Below are 24,455 nucleotides of genomic sequence, written 5' to 3'. Positions count from 1 at the left end.
CAGAAATACTAGAGATGAAAAATACAATGGATCAGATAAAACGGAAAACGGATTCCCTGAATGCCCATGTAGACACCATAGAGGAGCAAATTAGCATAATCGAAGATAGACAGGCTGAACAGCTCCAGAAAGAAGAAGAAAGAGAACTAAGAATTTAAAAAACTGAAGAAAGTCTCTGAGAATCAGCTGATTCACTGAGAAAATGCAACTTAAGAATTATCAGAATCCCTGAGGGCGTAGAAAAGGAAAATGGAGCAGAAAGTGTGCTTAATGAAATTATAGAAGAGAACTTCCCAAATCTAGGGATTGAGAGAGAAATGTGCGTGGAGAAAGCTTTCCGATCTCCTAGATTTGTCAATGTAAAAAGACCTACTGCAAGGTATGTAGTAGTAAAAATGGCAAAAACGAATGACAAAGAAAGAATTCTCAGGGCAGCAAGGCAGAAGAAAATAACCTGCAAAGGAATCCCTATCAGACTTTCAGCAGATTTCTCTACAGAAACCTTACAAGCTAGGAGAGGCTGGAATGACATATGCAAAACTAAAGGATAAAAATCTTCAGCCAAGAATACTCTATCCATCAAAAATACCCTTCAGATATGAGGGACAAGTTAAATCTTTTCTAGACAAACAAAAGCTAAGGGACTTTGTAGCCACAAGACCGCCACTACAAGAAATCCTCAAGAAGACTCTCATACCTTAAAAAAGAAAAAAAGGGAGAAAGGGGTCACAAAATACAGGGTAGGGAGACAAATAGAATCAGAATAGGATAGCAAATATTCAACTATAGCATTAGGATATAGGGAAGGAAATCATCAAAGCAAAGACAACCTTATCACTCTAACCACAAAATCACAACACAAGTTGGAATAAGAGATGACAATAATATTTTAGGAGGGGAGGAAGAAAGGGACTGAATCAGTCTAGGCTAAGGAAGTAAGAGACCACCAGAAAATGGACTATGTTATACACGAAATTCTGAATACAAACTTCAGGGTAGCCACTAAACTAAAAAACAGAACAGAGAAACAAAACATAAATAAGGAAAAATCTAAGAAACCTAGCATAAGAAAATGCAGAAGTCAATGGGTAGGCTAAAACACACACAACGAGAAACAAAGGAAACGCAGGAAAACCGGAAAACAAGCGACAGAACGACAGCATTAACCCCTCATGCATCAATAACCACCCTCAATGTAAAAGGATTGAACTCTCCAATAAAAAGACACAGAGTGGCAAAATGGATTAAAGAACAAGATCCAACAACTTGTTGCCTCCAGGAAACACATCTCAGCTCCAAGGACAAACACAGGCTCAGAGTGAAGGGGTGGAAGACAATACTCCAAGCTAATAGCAAACAAAAGAAAGCAGTTGTTGCAATACTTACATCAGACAAAACAGACTTCAAGATAAGGCAGGTAAAGAGAGACATAGAGGGCAAATATATAATGATCAAAGGGACACTTCATCAAGAAGAAATAACGCTTATAAATATCTACGCAGCCAATACAGCAGCACCAAAGTTCATAAAGCAACTATTAACAAACCTAAAAGAAGATATCAAAAATAACACAGTACTAGTAGGGGACCTCAACACCCCACTCACATCAATGGACAGATCATCCAGACAGAAAATCAACAAGGAAACAGTGGAGCTAAACGAAAAGCTAAAACACCTAGACTTAATAGACATATATAGAACACTTCATCCAAAAACAGCAGAATACACATTCTTCTCAAGCAGGCATGGAACTTTCTCAAGGATAGACCATATCTTGGGAAACAAGACAAGCCTCTACAAATTTAAAAAAATTGAAATAATAACAAGAATCTTCTCCGATCATAATGCTATAAAGCTAGAAATTAATTACAAGAAAAAAGCTGAAAAAGGCACAAGGATGTAGAGACTAAACAATATGCTATTGAACAAGCAATGGATCATTGAAGAAATTAAAGCAGAAATCAAAAAATACCTGGAGATAACATGCCATACCAACTCATATGGGATGCAGCAAAAGCAGTATCAAGAGGGAAATTCATCACAATACAGGCACATCTTAACACACAAGAAAAACCCCAAATAAGCAATCTTAAACTACACCTAACTGAATTAGAGAAAGAAGAACAAACAAAGCCCAAAGTCAGCAGAAGGAGAGAAATAATAAAAATCAGAGCAGAAATAAATGCTATTGAAACAAAAAAGGCAGTAGAAAGGATCAATGAAACAAAGAGGTGGCTCTTTGAGAAGATAAATAAAATTGACAAACCCCTAGCCAGACTTACAAAGAAAAAAGAGAGAAAGCCCAAATAAACAAAATCAGAGATGAAAGAGGAGAAATAACAACAGACTCCACAGAAATACAACAGATTATAAGAGAATACTACAAAAAACTCTATGCAGGCAAAATGGATAACCTAGAAAAAATGGATAAATTCTTGGACTCCTACAATCTCCCAAAGCTTAGTCAAGAAGCAGCAGACAATTTGAACAGACCAATCACAAGGAAAGAGATTGAAACAGCAATCAAAAGCATCCCAAAGAATAAAACCCCAGGACCAGATGGCTTTCCTGGGGAACTCGACCAAACTTTCAGAGAGGATTTAATAACTATCCTTTTCAAGCTATTCCAAAAAATTAGGGAGGATGGAACACTTCCTAACACATTCTATGAGGCCAACATCACGCTGATACCAAAGCCTGACAAAGACAGCACGAAAAAGGAGAACTACAGGCCAATATCACTGATGAACATAGATGCAAAAATCCTCAACAAAATTTTGGCAACCCAAATTCAGCAATTCATCAAAAGGATCATACATCATGATCAAGTGGGTTCATACCAGGGACATAGGGATGGTTCAACATCTGCAAATCAATCAACGTGATACACCACATCAACAAACTGAGGAATAAAAACCACACGATCATCTCAATAGATGCAGAGAAAGCATTTAACAAGATCCAACAGCCATTTAGGATAAAAACTCTGAACAAAATGGGGATACAAGGGAACTACCTCAACATAATAAAGGCCATATATGACAAACCCACAGCCAACATCATACTCAATGGGCAAAAACTGAGCGCCATCCCCCTGAGAACAGGAATGAGACAAGCTTGCCCTCTATCACCACTCTTATTTAACATAGTACTGGAGGTTTTGGCCAGAGCAATCAGGCAAGAGAAAGGAATAAAAGGAATCCAAATAAGGAGGAAAGAACTGAAACTCTCACTATTTGCAGACGACATGATCTTATATATAGAAAACCCCAAAGAATCCACTGGAAAACTTTTAGAAGTAATCAACAACTACAGCAAAGTTGCAGGGTATAAAATCAATTTACATAAACCAGTAGCATTTCTATACTCTAATAATGAACTAACAGAAAAAGAACTCAAGAACACAATACCATTCACAATCACAACAAAAAGAATAAAATACCTTGGGATAAATGTAACCAAGGAAGCGAAAGACCTATACAATGAAAACTACAAGACTTTCCTGAAAGAAATTGATGTTGACATAAAGAGATGGAAAGACATTCCATGCACATGGATTAGAAGAATAAACATAGTTAAAATGTCCATTCTACCTAAAGAAATCTACAGATTCAACGCTATCCCAATCAGAATCCCAATGACATTCTTTACAGAAATTGAACAAAGAATCCTAAAATTCATATGGGGCAACAAAAGACCCTGAATTGCTAAAGCAATCCTGAGAAAGAACAAAGCTGGAGCATCACAATCCCTGACTCCAAAGCATACTACAAAGCTACAGTAATCAAAACAGCATGGTACTGGTGCAAAAACAGGTGCACAGATCAATGGAACAGAATTGAAAGCCCAGAAATAAAACCACACATCTATGGACAGCTAATCTTCGACAAAGGAGCTGAGGGCCTACAATGGAGAAAAGAAAGTCTCTTCAACATATGGTGCTGGGAAAACTGGACAGCCACATGTAAAAGAATGAAAATTGACCATTCTTTTTCACCATTCACTAAAATAAACTCAAAATGGATCAAAGACCTAAAGATTAGATCTGAAACAATACGTCTTCTAGAAGAGAATATAGGCAGCACACTCTTTGACATCAGTTTCAAAAGAATCTTCTTGGACACGATAACTTGTCAGACGAGGGAAACAATAGGAAGAATAAACAAATGGGACTTCATCAGACTAAAGAGCTTCTTCAAGGCAAGGGAAAACAGGATTGAAACAAAAAAACCCACTAGTTGGTAAAAAATATTTACAAGTTATTTATCCGACAAAGGGTTAATCTCCATAATATATAAAGAACACACACAGCTCAACAACAAAAAATCAAACAACCCAATCAAAAAATGGGCAGGGGACATGAACAGACATTTCTCCAAAGAAGATATACGGAAGGCTGATAGACACATGAAAAGATACTCATCATCACTAATCATCGGGGAAATGCAAATCAAACCTACACTAAGATATCAACTTATACCTGATAGAATGGCAAAAATATCCAAAACAAAAAGTGACAAATGTTTGAGAGGTTGTAGAAAAAGGAACCCTCATACACTGCTGGTGGGAATGCAAACTGGTGCAGCCACTATGGAAAACAGTATGGAGATTTCTCAAAAAGTTAAAAATAGAAATACCCTATGACCCAGCCATCCCACTACTGGGTATCTATCCAAAGAACTTGAAATCAGCAATTCCAAAAGTCCTATGCACCCCTATGTTCACTGCAGCATTATTTACAATAGCCAAGATGTGGAAGCAACGTAAGTTCCCATCAACTGATGACTGGATAAAGAAGATATGGTATATATATACGATGGACTACTACTCAGCCATAAAAAAGGATAAAATTGTCCCACTCACAACAACATGGATGGACCTTAAGGGTATTATGTTAAGTGAAATAAGGCAGATAGAGAAAGACGAACTCTGTGTGACTCCACTCATAGGTGGAAGTTAAACATAGAGACAAAGTGAACTGATTGGTGGTTACCAGGGGAAAGGGAGGGCACAAAGGGTGAAGGGGTGCACTTACAACATGACTGACAAACAATAACATACAACTGAAATTTCACAAGATTGTAACCTATCAACTCAATAAAAATTTTAAAAAATAAAAAAAGAATTGGCAAATATTGTCAAGATCAACTTTTTAATAACTCTAGAAACTATCCAAAAGCTCTCAGCAATCTGGGAAGGGTTTGCTCAAGAAAAATGGCTAAATCTTGGTAAAAACAAAGAGGTCTGTGGCTTTTTAACTTGCCCTAGTCCCAGCCTCTCCAGTCAGCTCCACAGTAGACTTGAAAACAGCATGGATTTGCAGTACAAACCAGCAGCCTGAAAAGTCAGCAGAGGAGGCTGAAGATGTTTCAAAGTCTCATTTCCAGAAAATTGATAATTATTTGACCTGATGGTTCCCTGTAAGATCCCAATTGCAAGGCTATCTGTACTTGACTTGATCTGGAGCTTGCCCAGTGCAAAAGGCCTTTACTCCAGGGGCATTTGTCAAAAACAATTCCAGGAAATTGTTTAACTTTGCAGCTCGCTGAAGCAGGGGATAACAATTAGGGCAAACAACAGAATAACCAAAAACCCTAAAAAGAAAAGTAAGGGAATGACATGTACATAACAGCTTTGAAAAGCTCTGACAAATATGAAAGAAACCTGAGAATCAACAAGGCCAAGCACAGTCATAGGCTATGCACATACACAGGAAAGACCTAAAGAGAAGTCCCTGGGCACTCTTTCTGTGACCATGAGGCTCTACACAACCATGAAAGTGAAGGCTATGGCTGAGCTATCAACTGCCTGCACAAAGAGCACCCTTAGCAAAGAACTGGCAGACTTACTGGCTCCAGTCAGTTAAGAAAATATTTGTCTAATGGTTAGCTAAACACTAAGATAAACAAGGAGAGATTTCAGTGGCAATATAGGACAAAAAATACAGACTTCACAAAACTAGTTCAGAAAAGTCACTGTAAACAACTACTACAACAGTAACAAAAACAAATGCTACAGAAGAGGAACATTCTGCTTTCCGAAGTTGCTACAATATATTAAAATGTTCAGTTTTCAACCAAAATTTTGAGATATGCAAAGAACAAAAAAGTATGGCCCATCCACAACAAAAAGCAATCAATAGAAACTGTCCCAGAGAAAGCCCAGATGACAGGCTTACTAGACAAGACTTTAAGTCACCTATTATAAATATGTTCAAACTAAGGGAAGTCATGTCTAAAGAACTAAAGCAATGTACAAGGACAATGTATCAAAGAATACATAATATCAATAAACAGAGAAATTACATATATATATAAAAAATGACCAACTACAAAGTACAATAACTGAATTCAAAAATTCACTAGAGGTTCAACAGCATATTCAAGCAGGCAGAAAGAATCAAGGAACTTGAGGATAGATCAACTGAGATTATCCAGTCAAGCAACAGAAAGGAAAAAGTGAAAAATGAACAGAACCTGAGAGACCTGTGGGATATCATGAAGAGTACCAAAATATGCATATTGGAAGTCACAGAAGGAGAGGTGAGAAGGGAAGAGAAACAACATTTAAAGAAATAACAGCTGAAAACATTCCAAATTTAATAATTAAAAGAAAATTAATCTCATATCCAAAAAGTCCAATGAACTCATTACAGATTGAACTCAAAAAGATCCACACTGAGATGCATTAAAGTCAAACTATCAAAAGAAAAAGAGAATTGTGAAAGCAACAAGAAAGAAGTGACTCATCATGTACAAGGGATCCTCCATAAGATTAATACCTGATTTCTCCATCAGACACCATGGAGGCCAGAAGGCAATGGGATGACACATTAAAAGTCTTGAAAGGAAAAGACGGTCAATCAAGAATTCTATATCCAGCAAAACTATCCTTAAATATGAAAGAGAAATTAAGATATACCAGATAAACAAAAACTGAATTTGTCACTATCCAGACCCACAGTGCATACAAAAGACAATCACTCACATTGAAATGAAAGAACACTAGACAATAATTCAAATCCACAAGGAAAAGTAAAGAGCATCAGTACAGGTAACTCTTCAGGTAAACATCAAAGGGAATATAAATGCATTTTTGTTTTGTTTATTTTCTTCTATGTGATTTAAAAGACAGTCAATAAAGCAATAATTATACATCTGAGTTGATGGAAACAATGTATACATATGACAGTAACAGCACAAAGAAGGGGGAGAGAATGGAGCTACATGGGAGCAAAGTCTTTGTATACTACTGAAATTAAGTTGGTGTTAATCAGAACTGGTTGTAAGTTCCCAGGACAACCACTAAACACTTAACATATAATAAAATTAACAAACAGGGAATTAGAATGGTACACTGAAAAATATCTCATACCAAAAAAGGTGGAAATGGAGAAATAGAAAATAAAAACAACAGATGACATATAGAAGACAAATAGCAAAATGGCAGGTGTAAATCCTACCTTATCAGTAATCACACAAAACATAAATGAATTAAACACTCACAATTAAAAGGCAGAGGCTGAAAGAATGGATAAAAAAGCATAATCCAACTGTATGCTTCCTAAAAAGAACTTTAGATTCAAAGAGAAAAACAGGATAAAACTAAAAAGATGTAAAAATATGTACCATACAAACAGTAACCAAAACAGAGTGGGAGTGTCTATACTAGTATCAGACAAAATATACTTTGAGACAAATACCATTACTAGGGACAAAGAAGAACATGCTAAAAATGGCCAAAGACAATAAATTTATGACAAAAGGGTTAATTCATCAGGAAGACAGAACAACTAAAAGCAAATATGCATTTAACAACAGAACTCAAAATACCTGAAGCAAAAGCTGAAGTGAAGAAAAACAGACAATTCACCAGTAGTTGGAGACTGCAATTCTCCACTTTCAATAGTCAATAGACAGCAGATCAACAAGGAAACAGAAGACCTGCAAAACACTATAAACCAAGAAGACTGAAAAGCCATCTTTGGAACACTCCCAACAATTGCAAAATACACATTCTACTCAAGTGCACATGGAACAGTCTCCAGGATAAACCACAAAACAGCAAGTCTCTGTAAGTTTAAAAGGATTAAAATGGTAATAGCTATGCTCTCTGACCAAAATGGAATGAAATTAGAAATCAGTAACAAATTGGGGAAATTCACTAATATATGGAAATTAAATAACACAATCCAAAATAACTAACAGATCAAAGAAGAATGCACATTATGTACCATTCCACATTATGATTAGCATATCACACAGAAAATAAATCAGCTCATTTCTTAAATAACAGAATAAATAGCTAAACTTAAGAGAAACTCATTAAAAGGCCTAACAATCTTTTTTCCAAGAAATTTTTTCTAAAAAAAATCATTTCAGTTTCTGCACAAATTGCATTATAACAAGTTCAAAAGAACAATCATAGAATTTTAGAGCTGGAATGAATTATAAAAGCCCCCTCATTTTAAATTTGTAGAATTTTGTAACATGTACATTACTAAAATTAGTTATCCTCTGCCTAAAGTGGACTAATACGTCCTACCTAGTTAAGTTTTCACCTACCTATTCATTTGAAATGCATAGGAAAACATTTGTATGCACCACCTCTCCTTTTCCTCCTAAGAACTTGTAAATCACTTTGTCTATTTTAAGTGTTTTAAGAATTTGGGGAAGGGATTTTGTTTTGTTTTTTGCTGGCCTTAATATGGTCAAAGGAGTAGAACGTTCTGTTGTATTAGTATATTTGGCATGGGAAACTAAAGAGTAACTGCTGTCTGATGGCAAACCAAAACAGTAACATTCTGCTATAACCCAGTTTATCTTTCAGTTTCTCTCTATATATGTAAATATGTACTTCCTTTAAAGAATATGACAGAAAGCATTTGATGTTCAAAAGCAAGCAATGTAGCTATTTAAACCTTGCCCCCAAAATACAGCTATGACTCAAACCCTGATACAAGGAAATAGCTTTGTAACAAAGATCATATGTTACAATCACTGATGATATTGTCATAAGTTAAGATTTTCCTATAAATTGGATTTTTTTAAGACTTCATTCACATGACATAATACCTTTAGGTAAAAATTTTCACAATTCAAATTGAATTACTATAAAAGTCAATGGAAGACTTCCAGTTCCACCAAAATGAAATAGCTTCATTCCTCCCACATCCTCCCTCTTACAACTAAAAAGTCCCGGACATAATACAACAAATAAGCATAGGAAGTATCTCAAAGGTCAGAAAAAGACGGGAGACTTTCTAGAGACAACAGAGCTTGAGGAATGACAAGGCAGTGAGTTCCCTGGGTTTTCTTATTGTCTCCCATATATCCAGGACAGGCTGCTGCTTCAGAAGCCCCCAGTATAGTACCACCATCAGTCACAGAGAAAAAAAGCTCCAAGCAAAGCTTTTTCCTCCTAGACAAAGGACTGGGAAAAGGACAGCTTACCAACAGAAACCTTTTTAGCAATACTCACCATACTCCAGCCAAACATCAACGGAAAATCCGCATACACAAACACACATGTGAACCCTCCAGTTTCAGTGAAGCCAAGCATGCAGCTAATCTTCCATACTTCCCTCCCCTCAGCCAGAGTGGGGAGCAGGCGGGGCAAGTCGATCAGAGTCCCCTACTAGGGCAGTGTTGGCAGGACAAAACAGGCAGTTGATCTTCCATCCCCTAGACGAGGGTGCTCCAGTTCCCCTGAAGGGATAGTATGGATGAGGCTGAATAGGAAGCTGATCTTCCAGGCCCTGCAGAAGCAAGGGGATGCTCCAATACCCCTGGCCGAGTTAGTGGCAAGACTGAAAAAGGAGCTGATCTTCCATACCCCACACTCAGTGGAAGAAAGTGATATTCAGTTTCATCCATTTAAGGTAGGATGTCAGTGGGATCAAGGGCAAGCTGGGTCACACCACCACCCCATCCAGTAGCAAGAAGACTTAAAAAACTGTGTGAGGGGGACCGGCCCCTTGGCAGAGTAGTTAAGTTCGCACGCTCTGCTTCAGCGGCCTAGGGTTTCACTGGTTCAGATCCTGGGCGTGAACATGGCACCCCTCAACAGACCATGCTGAGGCAGCGTCCCGCATAGCATGACCAGAGGCACTCGCAACCAGAATATACAACTGTGTGCTGGGGGGGCTTTGGGGAGAAGAAGGAAAAAAAAAAACACTGTGTGAGGCACTGTAGTCACCACTACACTTCACCACACACCCACACCCACACACATACACACATCCGGTATCAGCAGGAACCAGTGAGGAGATGAACCTGTACCCCTACCCAGCATCAATAAGACTGAATAAAGTGGTGCCAGTTGGAGCTAATCGGCATCCCACTTTCCCCCCATCCCTGCTGTTGGCAGGGACCAGTGGGGAGCTGAACCTCTACCCCCCACCCAGCAGTGAGACGAAACGAAACCAAGTAAGATGGAGAAGCCAACAATCCGCTTCACTCATTCTCTGGTACCAGTGGTGCGCAGACGGTGCTGAGCTTCCACCATACCCCACCTGGCATCAACTCAGGAGAAACGGTACAAAGTAGGGCACTTCTGCTCCACTCTGCAGCAAAGTGGTGTGAGTTAGCCCTCCACTTCTCTCTTGCTGGGGAAGCACGACCCAGTCAGGAAGCTGATCTTACACCGCCCACTCCGAGGCAAAAAAGTTGTGTAAACTGGTGCCCAGCTTTTGCCAGGAAGATGTCAGTGAGGAAAGGGAGGAGCTGAACTTGCATCCCCATCAGTCTGCACCCAGAGAGCATGATTCGCTGCCTTACTTCTGCCAGGGTGGTTGTCGGGAGGGCCCAGAGAGAAACTGAACATACACACCCACGCAGCCCTTACACTACACTTCAACAAGGAGACTGTCTACTATAAAAAAGAATTATTAGGATCCAGAGTTCTCATACAATATCCAAAATGGCCAGGGTACAATAAAAAAATCACTCACCATACCAAAAACCAGGAAAGTACAATGTGAGTGGGAAAAATCAACACATGCAACACTGAGATGACCCAGGTTTTTGATGAATTATGTGACAAAGATTTTAAAGCAGTCAACATAAAATGCTTCAACAAGCAATTACAACTGCTCTTGAAACAAATGGGCAGTTAGCATATACAGCATGAATACGCTAGACAAAGGGATGATTACCCATCTTCAAGAATTAGAAAGATCAGATCTGACCTAAGAAATAACAATCCCAACTATAAGAAAGAAGCACTTTGGAGAAGTCAAAAAGCTAACCATTAATAAATAAGACCAACTGTCAAATCAATCTAAGACTAACTGAATGATTAATCATACTAGATTAACAAAAACATACAACTCTCAGTTCCACTATGTGCCTGCACTCATTTGGTTTCTGGTCTTGAAGGCGTGAGGCTGAAATCACAAAAAAAATACCATCTAGAACAAAATTCCATTGTACCCTCCTTCTGGGTCAAAATGTTAAAGAACTGAGCCAATCCTAAAAATTCAAATGAACAGCCACCTAGAATTCTGGTGCTAGATAGTCACTTTGGAAATTCTTAATTCCCAGCCCTTCATTTTAACAGATGGTGAAACTGAGGACAAGAATTAAGCGACATGACTAAAGTAGGCAGCAGACCCTAAAACTCAGGTCTTCAGTTTTCCAATCCATCGTTCTTCCCAGTATATCACAGCCTCCCAACCAAACCAGCATTTTGAGCCCCCAGGCTGAGGAAACAATACTAAAGTCTATTAATTATGTTAATGGAGCATGTGCTTACAGCTATTTTTCCAGGTAGAGCAATAAGTTCTCTAGGAATCAGTCCACATTCTCTTCCCAAGCACCTTTATAATCACTAGAGGAGAATTTGAGAGAATACGTGAAGTGGTCATAGGTTACCACAAAACTTTGTGGTAACATCCAAACCATCTAAGCCTAACCGATCCAGAGGTTCTAAACCTTATCTTTTCCCCCCAACATACTCCTATCATTAACGCCTCTAACCAAGAATAAGTAAACTAAACCAACAATAATGGAGTCCACAGTTGGGCTTCAAAGGGATCCATGCACTCCCTGAAATCATATACAAAATGTATGCAGCTACACTGACCCTCAAAGGATTAATGACTCCAGCAAAGTAAAGTACCATTGTTCTAGCTCCACCATCAGTCAGTCTATAATAAAAATAAAGCTATTTTGCTATGAAATAAGTTAATAACAGACTAAGACCTGTATCATTTTCAACTAATCAAGAATGCAAGATCACCTATTTTTCCTTTTCTATAATAAAAACCAAGAATAAATCAAGAAGGTGAATGACTTCTGCATATACAAGACACCAACTGGTATAACCTATGGCAACTTCTATAAACATTCAGGGAGTGAATTAAATTAGTATTCACAGAGCCTGATAATCAGTCACAACAATAAAACGAAAATACAAAGGCAAAATTGCCAATTACTCCAATTGACAGTTCATAGCATACAAAATTAAGCAACTGCTATCTTAGAAAAACATATGTGAACATACTTTGAATTAAGCTTTTGCATGTTGAAGAATTTCTACCTTCAACACCATGTATAAAAGGAGTAACAGAACCTCAAAATCAAAATAACTTAAAAATCACCCACACCAATCCCCTCACCAACATCTCACTACTTGAATGACAGAGAACTCTCAAACCCAAGACAATTCGATATAAAAACTACTAACATTTTCATGACAAGTAGTAAAATTAACAAAGCATTTTAACAACTGTATACAGTATGATCTCATTTGTGTAGGGAAAAAAATACAACAGAAAATGCTTGTATATGTGTTGAAACATGAACTTACCCAATAAACCTTTTATCAGTGGCTGCCTGAGAACAGGAACTAAATAATGGGAGATGGTGTGAGAGGGAGATTTTCTGCTCACTGTAACATCCTTTACATAACTTTTCAGTTTTGTACTATGCGCAAGTATACCTATTCAAGAAAATTGCATGACGGTACTTCAAAAGTCAAAGACAGGATCATGGCTGCCATTAGGATGGTAGCAGTGAGGAATGAGAGAAACAAACAGGTCTGAGATTTAAGATATAGAAATGACAAGATAATGGTAACTATTAGGACTTGACAGGTTAAGAAAAAAGAGTAAAGAAGGACTCCAAGGTTTCTGGCAAGAGTATTGATAAGGAACATCAAAGACAATGATAAATTCAGTTTGCGTATGTTCAGTTTAAGGTGCCTTCAAGATACTCAAGTAATCAAGTAGCAGTCAAGTATACATGCAAGTGGGAACGGTGAGTAAAGAAAACCTCTAACAGAATCTCCTTGCAAAAGAGACTAAGACGTGGTCAGAGACACAGAAGGAAAGCCAAAGTAGTGAGATGTTATAAAAGTCAAGGAAAGGCCTTTCAAGAGATCTCAAATCTGACTCTATCTTCTCCCTCATTCCTAAACTACAGCCTTAGTTTAAACTTAATTGTCTTTTCCAAGATGTTAATAACAACCTTTATCTTGTACTGAGCACCTTCCATGCTAGGCCCAATGCCAGGCACTTTACAAACCTTTTTTTCCCAACACAAAAAGCAATAGCCTGCCAGAAATCTATTACCACTTCCATTTTACAGATGAGAAAACTGAGCCTCTGAAAGATGAAATAATTTGCCCAAGAATCACACATCCAGTAAGTGGCAGAAGCAGAATTCTATTCGAAAATCCATGCATTGCTATCTATCTGTCAATACTTCACAACTAGGTCCCTTTCCCCTCCACTTTATCCTTCTCCCTGTAGTTAGTAATATTCCCATAAAACCTACTTCTGGTCATGTCACTTTCCCTGATTAAAGAGTTGAGTTCAATGACTCCCCAAAACACCCTATGGCCTACAGTGATGGGGGCCTTCACATGCCCAGTTAACTCCTCCCAACCCCACTGAGTCACCCTACCCTCTACACACATTAGACTATTCACAACTCCTCAAACACCATTTAACTTCATACCTCCAACTCTGTCCTTTTTTCTCTTGCTAAATTTCTACTCACGTTTGATAACCAAGACCAAATGTTACATCTTTATGCAGTTTCCCTCACCCCTTCTCCAGGCAAAATTAACTGCTCCAAAACGTTGAGAATTGTGTGGACTGTTTAAACTACCCATAATCAAAAGTTTTAAATGTTTTAACTGCGCCATCATTTGCGAGCTCACAGCACTCTGCATATACCTTGCTTACTGTACTTACTACATCATATGATCACTCAGTCTGTCCACCTCTCGCTACAGACTGCAGGGGCAGAGGCCAGGCCTTACTTGTTGCTCCAGGACTTGGCACAGTCCCTCACTCACAGCAGTTCCGTAAACCTTTCACAAATCCAAGCGAAGCAAAGCAAAAGCTTTCCTCGTTCTCATTCTGATACGGAAATTCAAAAACCTAAAACATTTATTTTAACTAATGTACCTTAAAAACAAATTTTCCCTAAATATATAAACTATCCAGACTCAAGCAACTAAGATTCATAAAGTTCTTAAGAAAAATTATCTCTTGTCACGTTTTGTGTAATATTCTATTACAGAATCCTATCACAATATTAAAATGTAAACAAATTGACATATATTCAGCTAAATATCTGTTTTCTACTCATTTCCCAAGCAACTAATTCTTAACTTTCATACAGCAAAAAAATCAAGGCCCGTGGATATTTGATATTAAGAAGTTATTTTTATGCATAATAAGGGCATCGTGGCTATGTTTCAGAGACGGATTTAAATATCTATGGATTAAACAATGTGACTGATGTCTGAGATTTCCTTCAAAAAATGGAAGCGAGGGGTAAAATACAGATGAAACAAGACCGGTCAGGAGTTGAAAAGTGTTGAAGCTGAGTAATGATCAGTGATGGTTGGTTGGTTGGTTGATTTTCCCTGATTTGAAAATACTGGAAATTTTCCCTAATTGTTTTTTAAAAAGAGAAGGATCTAATGAACATAATGTAATAGGTTTATAGTCTGAAAACAACCCTTTATCTAAAAAGGTTTCTCTCATTGTTCTAAATGAAAATGAGTTAGATGACCTTATATAATACTCTTAAAGATAACAAAGCCCAACCTTCTTCCTGAGAATAAACTTAGCAGCAGCATCTTTTATTTATTCTAACACAGACAAAATACTACCACAGACAAAACTACAAAAAGAATGCAGGCATGCATTCAAAACAGAATGACAACAACAGTTTTAGCAACGTAGAGAGTAGAGAAAAGATAGAATAAAAAGAAATGGGTAAGAGAAAATAAATAAAAGCTTGTAGAAGAAAACGGCAAACGGCCCACATATTGGCTAAGAAACCTGAAACTGTCTAAATAAGGGATTACTCCCACCTTCCAGGTTATAGTTCTTAATTAGGTCCCAAATGTCAGCCAGGGCCAAACCTGGACCCAAAGCAAAGTCATCAATGAAACAGATGCTAAAGATCAAAATGAAGAATGAGTACCGTGACTATCACGAAGCTACCTAAAATGCAAATAGGACCTAGTGGAGTACATCTCTACTTCATTCACTCCTATCCCCACTGAAGGAGAATCAAGTTCAGAAGTATCCCAACCTGACAATGAAGCCTTTACAGGTATCTCTAACTATACACGTGGTAGTATAAAATCCATCTTTAATAACCAAAATATAATTCTGGTGTACTCACTATCAGTGTGCTTACTGTATTATTTTTAAAGTAATACGTGTCTACGGTTAAAAAACAAACCAAAAAAACCACAGCAATAAAGAAATTATATAAAGTCTAAGTTTAAAAGCTCCTCCCCTCCTCCTCACCCTAGAGCTGTTTTGTACTCCAAGGTGACCATTATTTCACTACTTCTTAGGTATCCTTCCAAAACTTTGTCAGAGAATTTTCTTTTTTAAAGATTTTATTTTTCCTTTTTCTCCCCAAAGCCCCCTGGTACATAATTGTGTATTTTTAGTTGTGGGTCCTTCTAGTTGTGGCATGTGGGACACTGCCTCAGCATAGCCTGATGAGCGGTGCCATGTCTGTGCCCAGGATCCGAACCAGCGAAACTCTGGGCCGCCAAAGCGGAGTACTCAAACTTAACCACTGGGCCACGGGGCCAGCCCGTCAGAGAATTTCTTAAATATTTAAATTGACCCATGAACACTCATTCAAGGACCCCAAGTTAAGAACCCATAACAAAAGTAAATATTACTACAAAATGAGATCAGAGTGAGAAAGAACACACAGATCATCCTTTGAACATCTGCTAAAGGCTAAAATCTGATTTTAAATCATGTTTCCCTAAACAAAATTATAAGATTCCTTGCTAATACTGAAATCAAGAAACACCAGCTCCAAGAAACACAATAAAGAAACAATCCCCATCCCATTAATAAGAGCCATTCTACTGAGGCCCAATCTAGGGTAGAACTTTGAACTTAACAACTGCCCCAAGAGTAAACTAATTAACTGAAAATGGGGGTCCAAGAAAGCAAGTAGCGTTTTGCAGGAGCCATCAATGTCCTGCCCACCTCCAGCACTAGCCATCCAGGGAAAGAAGGTCCAGACCGTAAGAGTCCCCAGGCATGGGGAGCTAGCAAGCAGGGTCTTCTTTTTTTTCTCTTCTGGGGTCTGGTGTTCAAAGTGCGTAATTTGTTGAAACATACCTGGACAAATGGAATAGGCTGTCTGTAAATTAAGCTGGCCCAGAAGCCATTCTGCAATATCCCACAAATGTGAACACCCCCCATTTAACTCACAAATGTATTTTCAAAATTTAATGAAATAATTTAGTTTTAAACATCTGACGCAGAATATGTTACATAATAGAAATTCTCATTAAATGTCTTAAGAAAAAAATAAAATACATCAGGATACAGTGGGTCACAAGCGTTTTAGTTAATTTTAACCTAGCAACTATCAGTTAACTTTTAAAGTTAATTCTAATAATCTAAAATCTAGAGACTGTTAGTTCACTTTTGAAATTCCCAAATCAGGATGCACAGTCCAGAAGTTAAATCTAAAAATAAGAGGCTCTAGGAAAACATGAACCAAGATGGCACTCTGCAAAGGCAATGTTTCTTCTGCCTTTACTTCAGTCAGACCCAGAATGTGTTAGGTAGCAGTAGGGGTGTTAGAAGGTAAGTTTTCACCAGTGAAATGAATAATGTTCCAGTTAATGTGGTTTGACTAGAATTACTGTGAAGGCATCTCCACCTCTGCGTGAAGAGGGTCTAAGAATCAGCAAACCCAGGATGCAATCCCCTCCAGAGTGCACATGTACTCAGGAGTCCCATTCAGCCCTATGTTCCATCACTGACCAGGTATTCTGGGGCTCTTGCCCACCGCTGCTAACATATTGCTACATGTGCCTCCAATGCACCTTTCCAGCAAGGTCCTTGTTAGACTGCCCACAAGGACAAAGAGCTGGGACTTTGTCAAGCTTCACCAACAGGTTCCTGTGACTGCTTTTGTGCATACTTGCTAATCAATGTTTTTAGGGGTGGCAAAAAAAAAAAAGCCATTCTAACATGTAACTTGTTAAATTGACCTTTATCATAAACTTTCAGGATACTTCATACTTTTCTTCTGTCACTGATGTTCCTGTGTTAGACATCCTTATATTTATCTCATCCCTCTTAGGAAACTGTAAGTTTTCAATGCAGACAAGAGATATTTATGTTTTCTTCATATTCCCTGCATAGAAGACTTGCATTCAAATACTTGTTGCTCTACTTTACTGCTGACAAATTACAAACCAATATGGAAAACTGATATGTGTATGTGAAGCTTCAGTATGAGTACATAAGACTGTCAATTATGCATTCATTAAATAAACTCTATTAATTAACTAGTCTACAAATAAATACACGTGGGCCCTAAACAACCTAACCACCATTTCAACTCTTAGACAATCTGGTGGTGTTTTTGTTACATAAATTAGCTCTCTAGATACCACATTTCAAAAATATTAATAATTCACAGTGTTATCAGTCATTAACATCAATTTCAAAGAGCTCAAAGCATCACAATGAGTTTCAAAGTAAAGATAAACTTAAAAACCCCTTCAAATTTGCAAAATAATACTGGTACTATATAAATAAAAACTAAATGTTACATAGTCAAGACAGAAAAAGATTTTTTTTCTTCTGTAGTTAGCCAAGCACTGAACCTGCACTTTGGTTTAAAGTGCGTGGCGCACCACTCCACTTTACCACCTAAGTCACAAAAACTCATCTCTCAGGCAGTTTTTCTTAATAACCTAAAATATCTAGAGGTGGTAGTCAAATGTTCCCTAGTCATTTCCATTAGTAAGTGATTCCATGGAAAGAGCTATCCAGTGAAAAATAAAGTCAGAACTTAGAAAAGTGCCTGTTTACATAATCCTGCAGTTCTAATTTGTGCCCAGATATGCAAATATTTTCTGTAATCTCTTACTACAGAGCTTTATTACCAGGGATGCATTAAAATTTTAGGAAATGGATAGTAACTGCCTGAGACTTTGTCCAGATAAACAATAATAACTATAACTGTTTACAAGACAACTTTCCAAACTAGAAAATACTTTTTAAAATGCATCAAATTACGGCCAGCCCTGGGGCCAAGTGCTTAAGTTCATGCGCTCAACTTTGGAGGCCAGGAGTTGGCCAGTTCAGATCCTGGGCACAGACCTACACACCACTCACTCATCAAGCCATGCTGTGGCGGTATCCCACATAAAAGGACCTACAACTAGGATATACAACTATGTACTGGGGCTTTGGGGAGAAGAAGAAAAAAAAAAAAAAGAGGAAGATTGGCAAGAGATGTTAGCTCACAGCCAATTTTCCTCACCAAAAAGCATACTTAAAAAAAATGCATCAAATTAAAGATCTAATTTTCAAACACAAATCAAGACATTATTCTGTGGTTACTTTTGTAATCTAAACACTAACCTTCTTTAACACTGGAAATGAATATATCCCTTTAAGTGCCAGCAAATTAAAAAAACACATAATATATAATAATTTTAAACATCAACGTCCAAATATTAGAGTATAAAAAAGCCACCTCTAGAACTGACCTAATAATTTTCCCCTACCATCTACATGCAAGCAAACCAAATGTAGGAAAATACATGCTTTAATGGATCTTAAACTACTTTCATTACCCACAAACTTAAAAATGCCAACTATTTTAATACTAATTATCTCCTAGAAAAAAAAGCACATACATTTTTAAATCCATAACTTCTTCTAGCTATTCTACATAATCTTTCTATTGATTAATATAATTACGAAAAAGAGTTCCAATAAAACTGAGTATTTAGGACAAACTTAAAAATGATATAAAGATACTTCAAAATGAACAACTATGTATTTTAGCAATAGTTCCCTGACGAGAATAAGAGTCCCCAGCCCTTTAGCATTATATTATTTTTATAAATATACCTTATAGTATTACTATATTTATATTCACTATATTAATGCTATATATTACTACACATTATACTTTAACTCAAATCCTTATCCAACTGGAAACAAAATTAACCCAAAAGATTTTCAAAAATGTACTAAAAAAGTCAGCATAATTTCTGCTAAAATGTTGCATTTAATTACTTTTCAGTAACTCCACTGTAATTTAAAAAATAACAATCTTGAATTATTATGTTACCAAAAGACTAATGGTCAGCATTAAAGAGCAAAGTAGTCAAGATCATATTATATTTCAAGAACTCTGATTAAGCAACCACTTGCTATTTACAATCTTTTAAAGATTTTTTAAAGATAGTACTACAAAAATAATGTACTGTATTACTAATTCATTTTTTTAATCCAAAACCCCAAGCATTGTATATCAAATGGCAATGGTACAAACCAAAATTCTTTCAATGACTCTAATATAAATGAATCTTACAAAAACATTCCAAGACTAACAGAAATTAGCAGTTCGGAGAAAGTATCCTCACACCTGGAAAAGGAACACGTAAGTTTAGGGGCAAGTAAGAGACCCTTATTAAATGTTTTAAACTCTCCGATGCTTTTAAGTCAAGAGTTATCTTTTTTAAAACCTACAAATTTGAATTAAAAAATTTGAAAGAAGATCCAAAAATATAGAAAGGAATAATAATTTTTGAAAACAAGTAATAATAGCTAAGTTTCTGTCAGAAAGAAAAAAAAGTTATACAAGGTCCATGCTAAATCTGTGGGGGGGGGGGAGGGGGGATGACAAAAATCGTAGCTAAAAAGAGAATCCTGGAAGTCACTCAATTCCATTATCTGCCCTCAGCTAAGTAGCATGAACCTACCCCAACAAAGAAAAGCCAACTCTTGTTTTCAAGACTTTCAGAGAATAAGAATTCTGAAACCAACAGAGCTCAACATTCCACAAAAACATACTGTTTCCCAAGACTGTTCAAAAGATGGATGAAACTAAATAATTCAATCCTTCTTACAGCAGGACTCTAGCTCATTCATTCTATTCAGAACCCAATTCGAACACATGGTGCGACGTTATATAACGTCAAGCTTTACATTACACATTTCGCTGGTATGTTCAGGCTCACAAGGATGTAACCAAGAACGGCATGAGGTTGAAAGCACATACTCCAGAATGTGCTATTTTAACGTGAAAGTTAATGAGTCTTGATCTAAATAGGTAGGACCTCACAGGCATTGAGTTTGAAATAATGAAGAATTTTTTTCTTTAGCTCAACAAAACACTTAGTAGTTTATCAAATTACCCAGGATTTTATGAAGCCTTAATTCTTCCCCAAAACATATAATAAAGCTTCTCAAGTTTCTCATTTTTGTTACTGTACACAAACATTAAGAAAGTAACACACACTTTCACAAAAAAAGTATTTGAAAATCCTCAATTCTTTAAAATTTAAACTCAATAGTACATAATAATTGCATGGTTCAATATTACAATCTGAAATCCAATGTTAAGCACCATCCACACTGAATCCATCTAAATATGATCATCCTGAGACATGAAATCATCAACTAGCATTTTACGTATCATCCACATAAAACATCAGATTCCATTTGCTTCTTTATTACCATAACCAAAAGCAATAGATTTGGCCAAACTTTTACAAATGAATTATCTCTGCAAACAATTTTACCAACTCCCTATTAAGCCGGCAATAATCATTCCAAGATAAAATAACGCTCCTTAAATTTAAATATTTTGTTTAATCTTTGGAATGACAACTTTGACAGCAGTCAAGTATCTTAAAATAAAATACTTTACTTAGATTGAAAAAAATTTCAAGGCTTAAGTCATTGATGCTTAAGTCATTTCAGAGCTAGTCACTACTCATTTTTCCAGCGATAATTTTAATGAAGGCAATTAATATCTACATAGTCAAAGTTTAGTTCAAGTTATCTATATCGGTTAAAGGCTTATAAGCTTACTGAAAAGGATTATTTCTGCTCAGCTTTCTGGTCGTTATGCGCGGTGGAAACCCCTTATACTTAGTTACTTTGAAACAAAAACAGAAGTGTAATTACAGATAAAAGGAATTAGCGACTCTCCTACAAACTACAGACTACAGACAAAAATTCAGGACAAGTCAATTAAAAAAAAATCAACTGAAGAACAAAATGCTAGGCTTTAGTCATTTCAAACTTCCTTCTCAATTGCGACAATAAAGCTAGGTGTCAAATGCAAAGCCACTGATTTCAGCCAGAAAAGAAAATGTCTAATGGATGCAACACCTATCGCACGCACTCCAAGTTTCACGGTCCCAATTAAGAAGAAAGCATACAAACGTCATTTCAACCAGATTTTGGTCAGGAGACACAAACTGATGCAGACAGATCGAGACTCCAACAGCCTTTGTTCAATAGCTTACGGATGGGTAACTAAATGTGCTACAGGTTGATAAGCATTTACCAGGCTTATGAATGCTGCTTCCAAGCTTTAGAAAGGTACAAGAATTCTATATGCAAATAATCTTGGATAATTTGTATGAAACACCATCGAGCTACACACCCCGAAGGAGAAGGCTATTCATCGCTACTATTTATTTCCATGTTTACCTCTCCTCCCTCCCCCAAACCCCCCCCTTCACTTTCTCCTCCCACCCTGTCCCGCCATCTTGGGCCGATAGGAGCAGCCATTACTTAACTAAATGACAGTGCCAACAACTTTCCACACAAATAAACAGAGGCTACACCCCGAATCCCCCCTGGCCTCCCCTGTCAGACACAGAGGGAACGAGGCTTCAAAAAGAAAACACATTCACAAATAACTGCAGGATTTCTATAGCAGAAAGACCCAAAAAGTAAACAAGTCACCTAACTTCAGGTAAAACCCATCTCAATCGAGATGCATGTCAACAGCCCAATGCAAACTCTTCGCCGCCCTAAACTACGGGCAACTTCCCCCTTCCGGGAGCAGGGACACAAAAAAGCCCAAAACGTTGGGTTAACAGTAGACATCGCGAAGAGGCTGCCTGAAGGAAAAGAATAAAAACCACGGGAGACAAGTACGTCGGACGTTTGGGTAAATGTGCACACATGTGCTATCCCTTGACCTTAAACAGGCACCCAGGAGATCGCGGTCTCCCCGCAAAAAGCCGGGAAATCACAGGAGATTCTGTCGACCCGGTGGAGCTCGGCCCCGAAGCGCTGCCGTCTCTGTTCCCCCAGCTACAAGAGGAGAGGGCGATTTCGCAAGGCAGCGAGCGAGGGAGCCGGGCGTGGGGGAAGCAGAGGCAGGAAATAGTTTTCCGGAAGCCCCTCGGCCATCGTCCGCCGCCACAATGCGCGCCGGCCCGGCCCGGGGCCGCGGAGCCCGGGGCGAGCGGGCGCCGGCCGCCGAGCCCGCGTCCGCGCTCCGGCCCGCAGCTGCCTTACCTTGCCCAGTAGGGCCTTCGTCCTGGCGCCATCTTCCTGAAACCTCACGAAGCCGAAGAGGCGGCTGTGGGGAGAGACACACGCGGCTCGTTAACGCTCCGGCAACGCTAGCGACCCATCCCTGCCCGAGCCCGAGGCCCCGGCAGCGGCCCCGGCGCGGAGAGCGCCAAGCCGAGTTGCCCGCCCCGCCGCCGCCAGAGGCGAGCCGCGCTCGGGCCTCCCCGGCGAGCGGCGCCGACCCGTCCGGAGCCGACCGGGCGGGTGCCGGCGGCCCGTACCTGTCCAGCCCGCCGAGCGCCTCCCTCTCCTCGGCTGTCAGGCTGGGGGACGCCTCCTCGCTCTCGCCGCTCGCTTTTCCCGCCGCCATTTTCTTTTCCTCATCACCGAAAGCGGCGGCGGCGGCGGCGGCGGTAGCGAGCGACACTCCGCAGGATTTCATGGAAACGCAGGGAATTCACAACTCCAACGCCGACACCCCCCCCGGGCCGGGGCCCGCAACGACGCCCCCAATCTCCGCGCGGGACCGGCACACCAACTTTATCGCCGCCTCCTCCTCCGCCGCGAGCGGCAGCGACGAAAAATCCCAACGCGGCGGCAGTGAAGGCGGCGGCGGCAGGGGCTGCGGAGCCCCCGGGTCGGCAGCAGCGGCGGCTCGGCTGTAGGGTCACATCGCGGGGGCGGGCGGGGAGCAGCCACGGGCGGGGACGGCGGGAACGGCCGGAGCGCGCAGGGCTGGGGGACACGGGGGGGATTCGGTGGAGACACAAACTTCCCCGGCACCAGCACAAAGTTGTTGTAATTGTGTCACACAGCGAACCCCACGCCGCCGCCGTGACCCCCCCTCCCCGCCCGGCCAGCGCCGCCAATCGGCGCGGCCCGCTCCCCTCACGTGACCTTTGTTGACTCACGTCAGCCGTGGCTCCACTTAACTTGCTAGCTGCCCGAGCCCCGCCTACCGAGGCCGCCACCGACGGGGAGCGGGACGCACGCCAATTCCGGCCGGTGGTTGGCTGCTAGGCCCGTCTGTCGGGGGGGAAGGGTTGTCACCGAGAGGGAGTAGCCGGTTAGGTTGTGCTAGTTAAATACACTGGGGCAGAGAATGGAGGGTCCGGGCCGTGTCACCTCGGGAGCCGCGGCGGGCTCGGGAGGGGGAGGGGAGCGGTGGCGAAGGGCGAGGTCCGGCACCGCCCGCGGCGGGCGCGAGCTGTGAGCGAGGACGCCATGGACGGCCTTTGCCTGCCCAGGAGCTCGGAGGTGGGCCTGGGCCGCGGCTCCGGCGCTCCGCGGGCCCGGGCCCCACACGGCCTGGTAAGGGTCTCGTCGACTGGAGGGGGCGCCCGGCCCCTGACCTCCGCCCTGCGAAGAAGGCGCACACTTTTGGTATCGCTGGAGATAATGGCCTCCGCGAGGAGCGGCCAGCGACCCCGTGCCCCGCGGCTCGGGCGCCGCCCTAGGCCAAGCCTGCGCTCCCGACCGCGATCCCCTCCCTCGCGTCGCCCGTGAGCGGGGAGAGGCCTCCTGACCCCCGGCCGGAGGGAACGAAGAGGCGCCCCCGGGGTCTGGCTCGCTGACCACGGCTCCCCACCGCCGAAGGTCTGTTGGCGGCACTTTGGGGCCCCATTTTCGTGTTACTTGCGTTTTATCAGTACTTAGT

The 24,455-nt window shown here is 40.0% G+C and overlaps 1 protein-coding gene across 21 annotated transcripts in view; it reads right to left on the bottom strand.

Moving 5' to 3' along the window:
* Positions 1-23,707, bottom strand: part of KDM6A (lysine demethylase 6A) — a 206,640-nt gene extending 182,933 nt beyond the window's left edge. For 16 of the 21 annotated variants that reach the window (XR_011434732.1, XR_011434734.1, XR_011434736.1 and 13 more), the window contains exons 1-2: positions 23,080-23,643; positions 22,802-22,865 (exon numbers count right to left, since the gene is read on the bottom strand). Coding sequence is in view for 15 of the 21 variants with exons in the window: in XM_070257373.1 (XP_070113474.1) it covers positions 22,802-22,865; positions 23,080-23,240 (225 nt within the window). In the remaining 6 variants the exon portion in view is untranslated. Of the gene's footprint in view, positions 1-22,801; positions 22,866-23,079 lie in introns of all 21 variants that reach the window. The other 5 variants (XR_011434733.1, XM_070257375.1, XM_023634345.2 and 2 more) reach the window with 3 other exon arrangements.
* Between the last annotated feature and the right edge of the window lie 748 nt (positions 23,708-24,455).

The sequence above is a fragment of the Equus caballus genome, chromosome X (genome assembly GCF_041296265.1).
Source record: "Equus caballus isolate H_3958 breed thoroughbred chromosome X, TB-T2T, whole genome shotgun sequence".
Taxonomy (NCBI): domain Eukaryota; kingdom Metazoa; phylum Chordata; class Mammalia; order Perissodactyla; family Equidae; genus Equus; species Equus caballus.
This window is presented reverse-complemented; position numbering and strand designations above follow the sequence as displayed.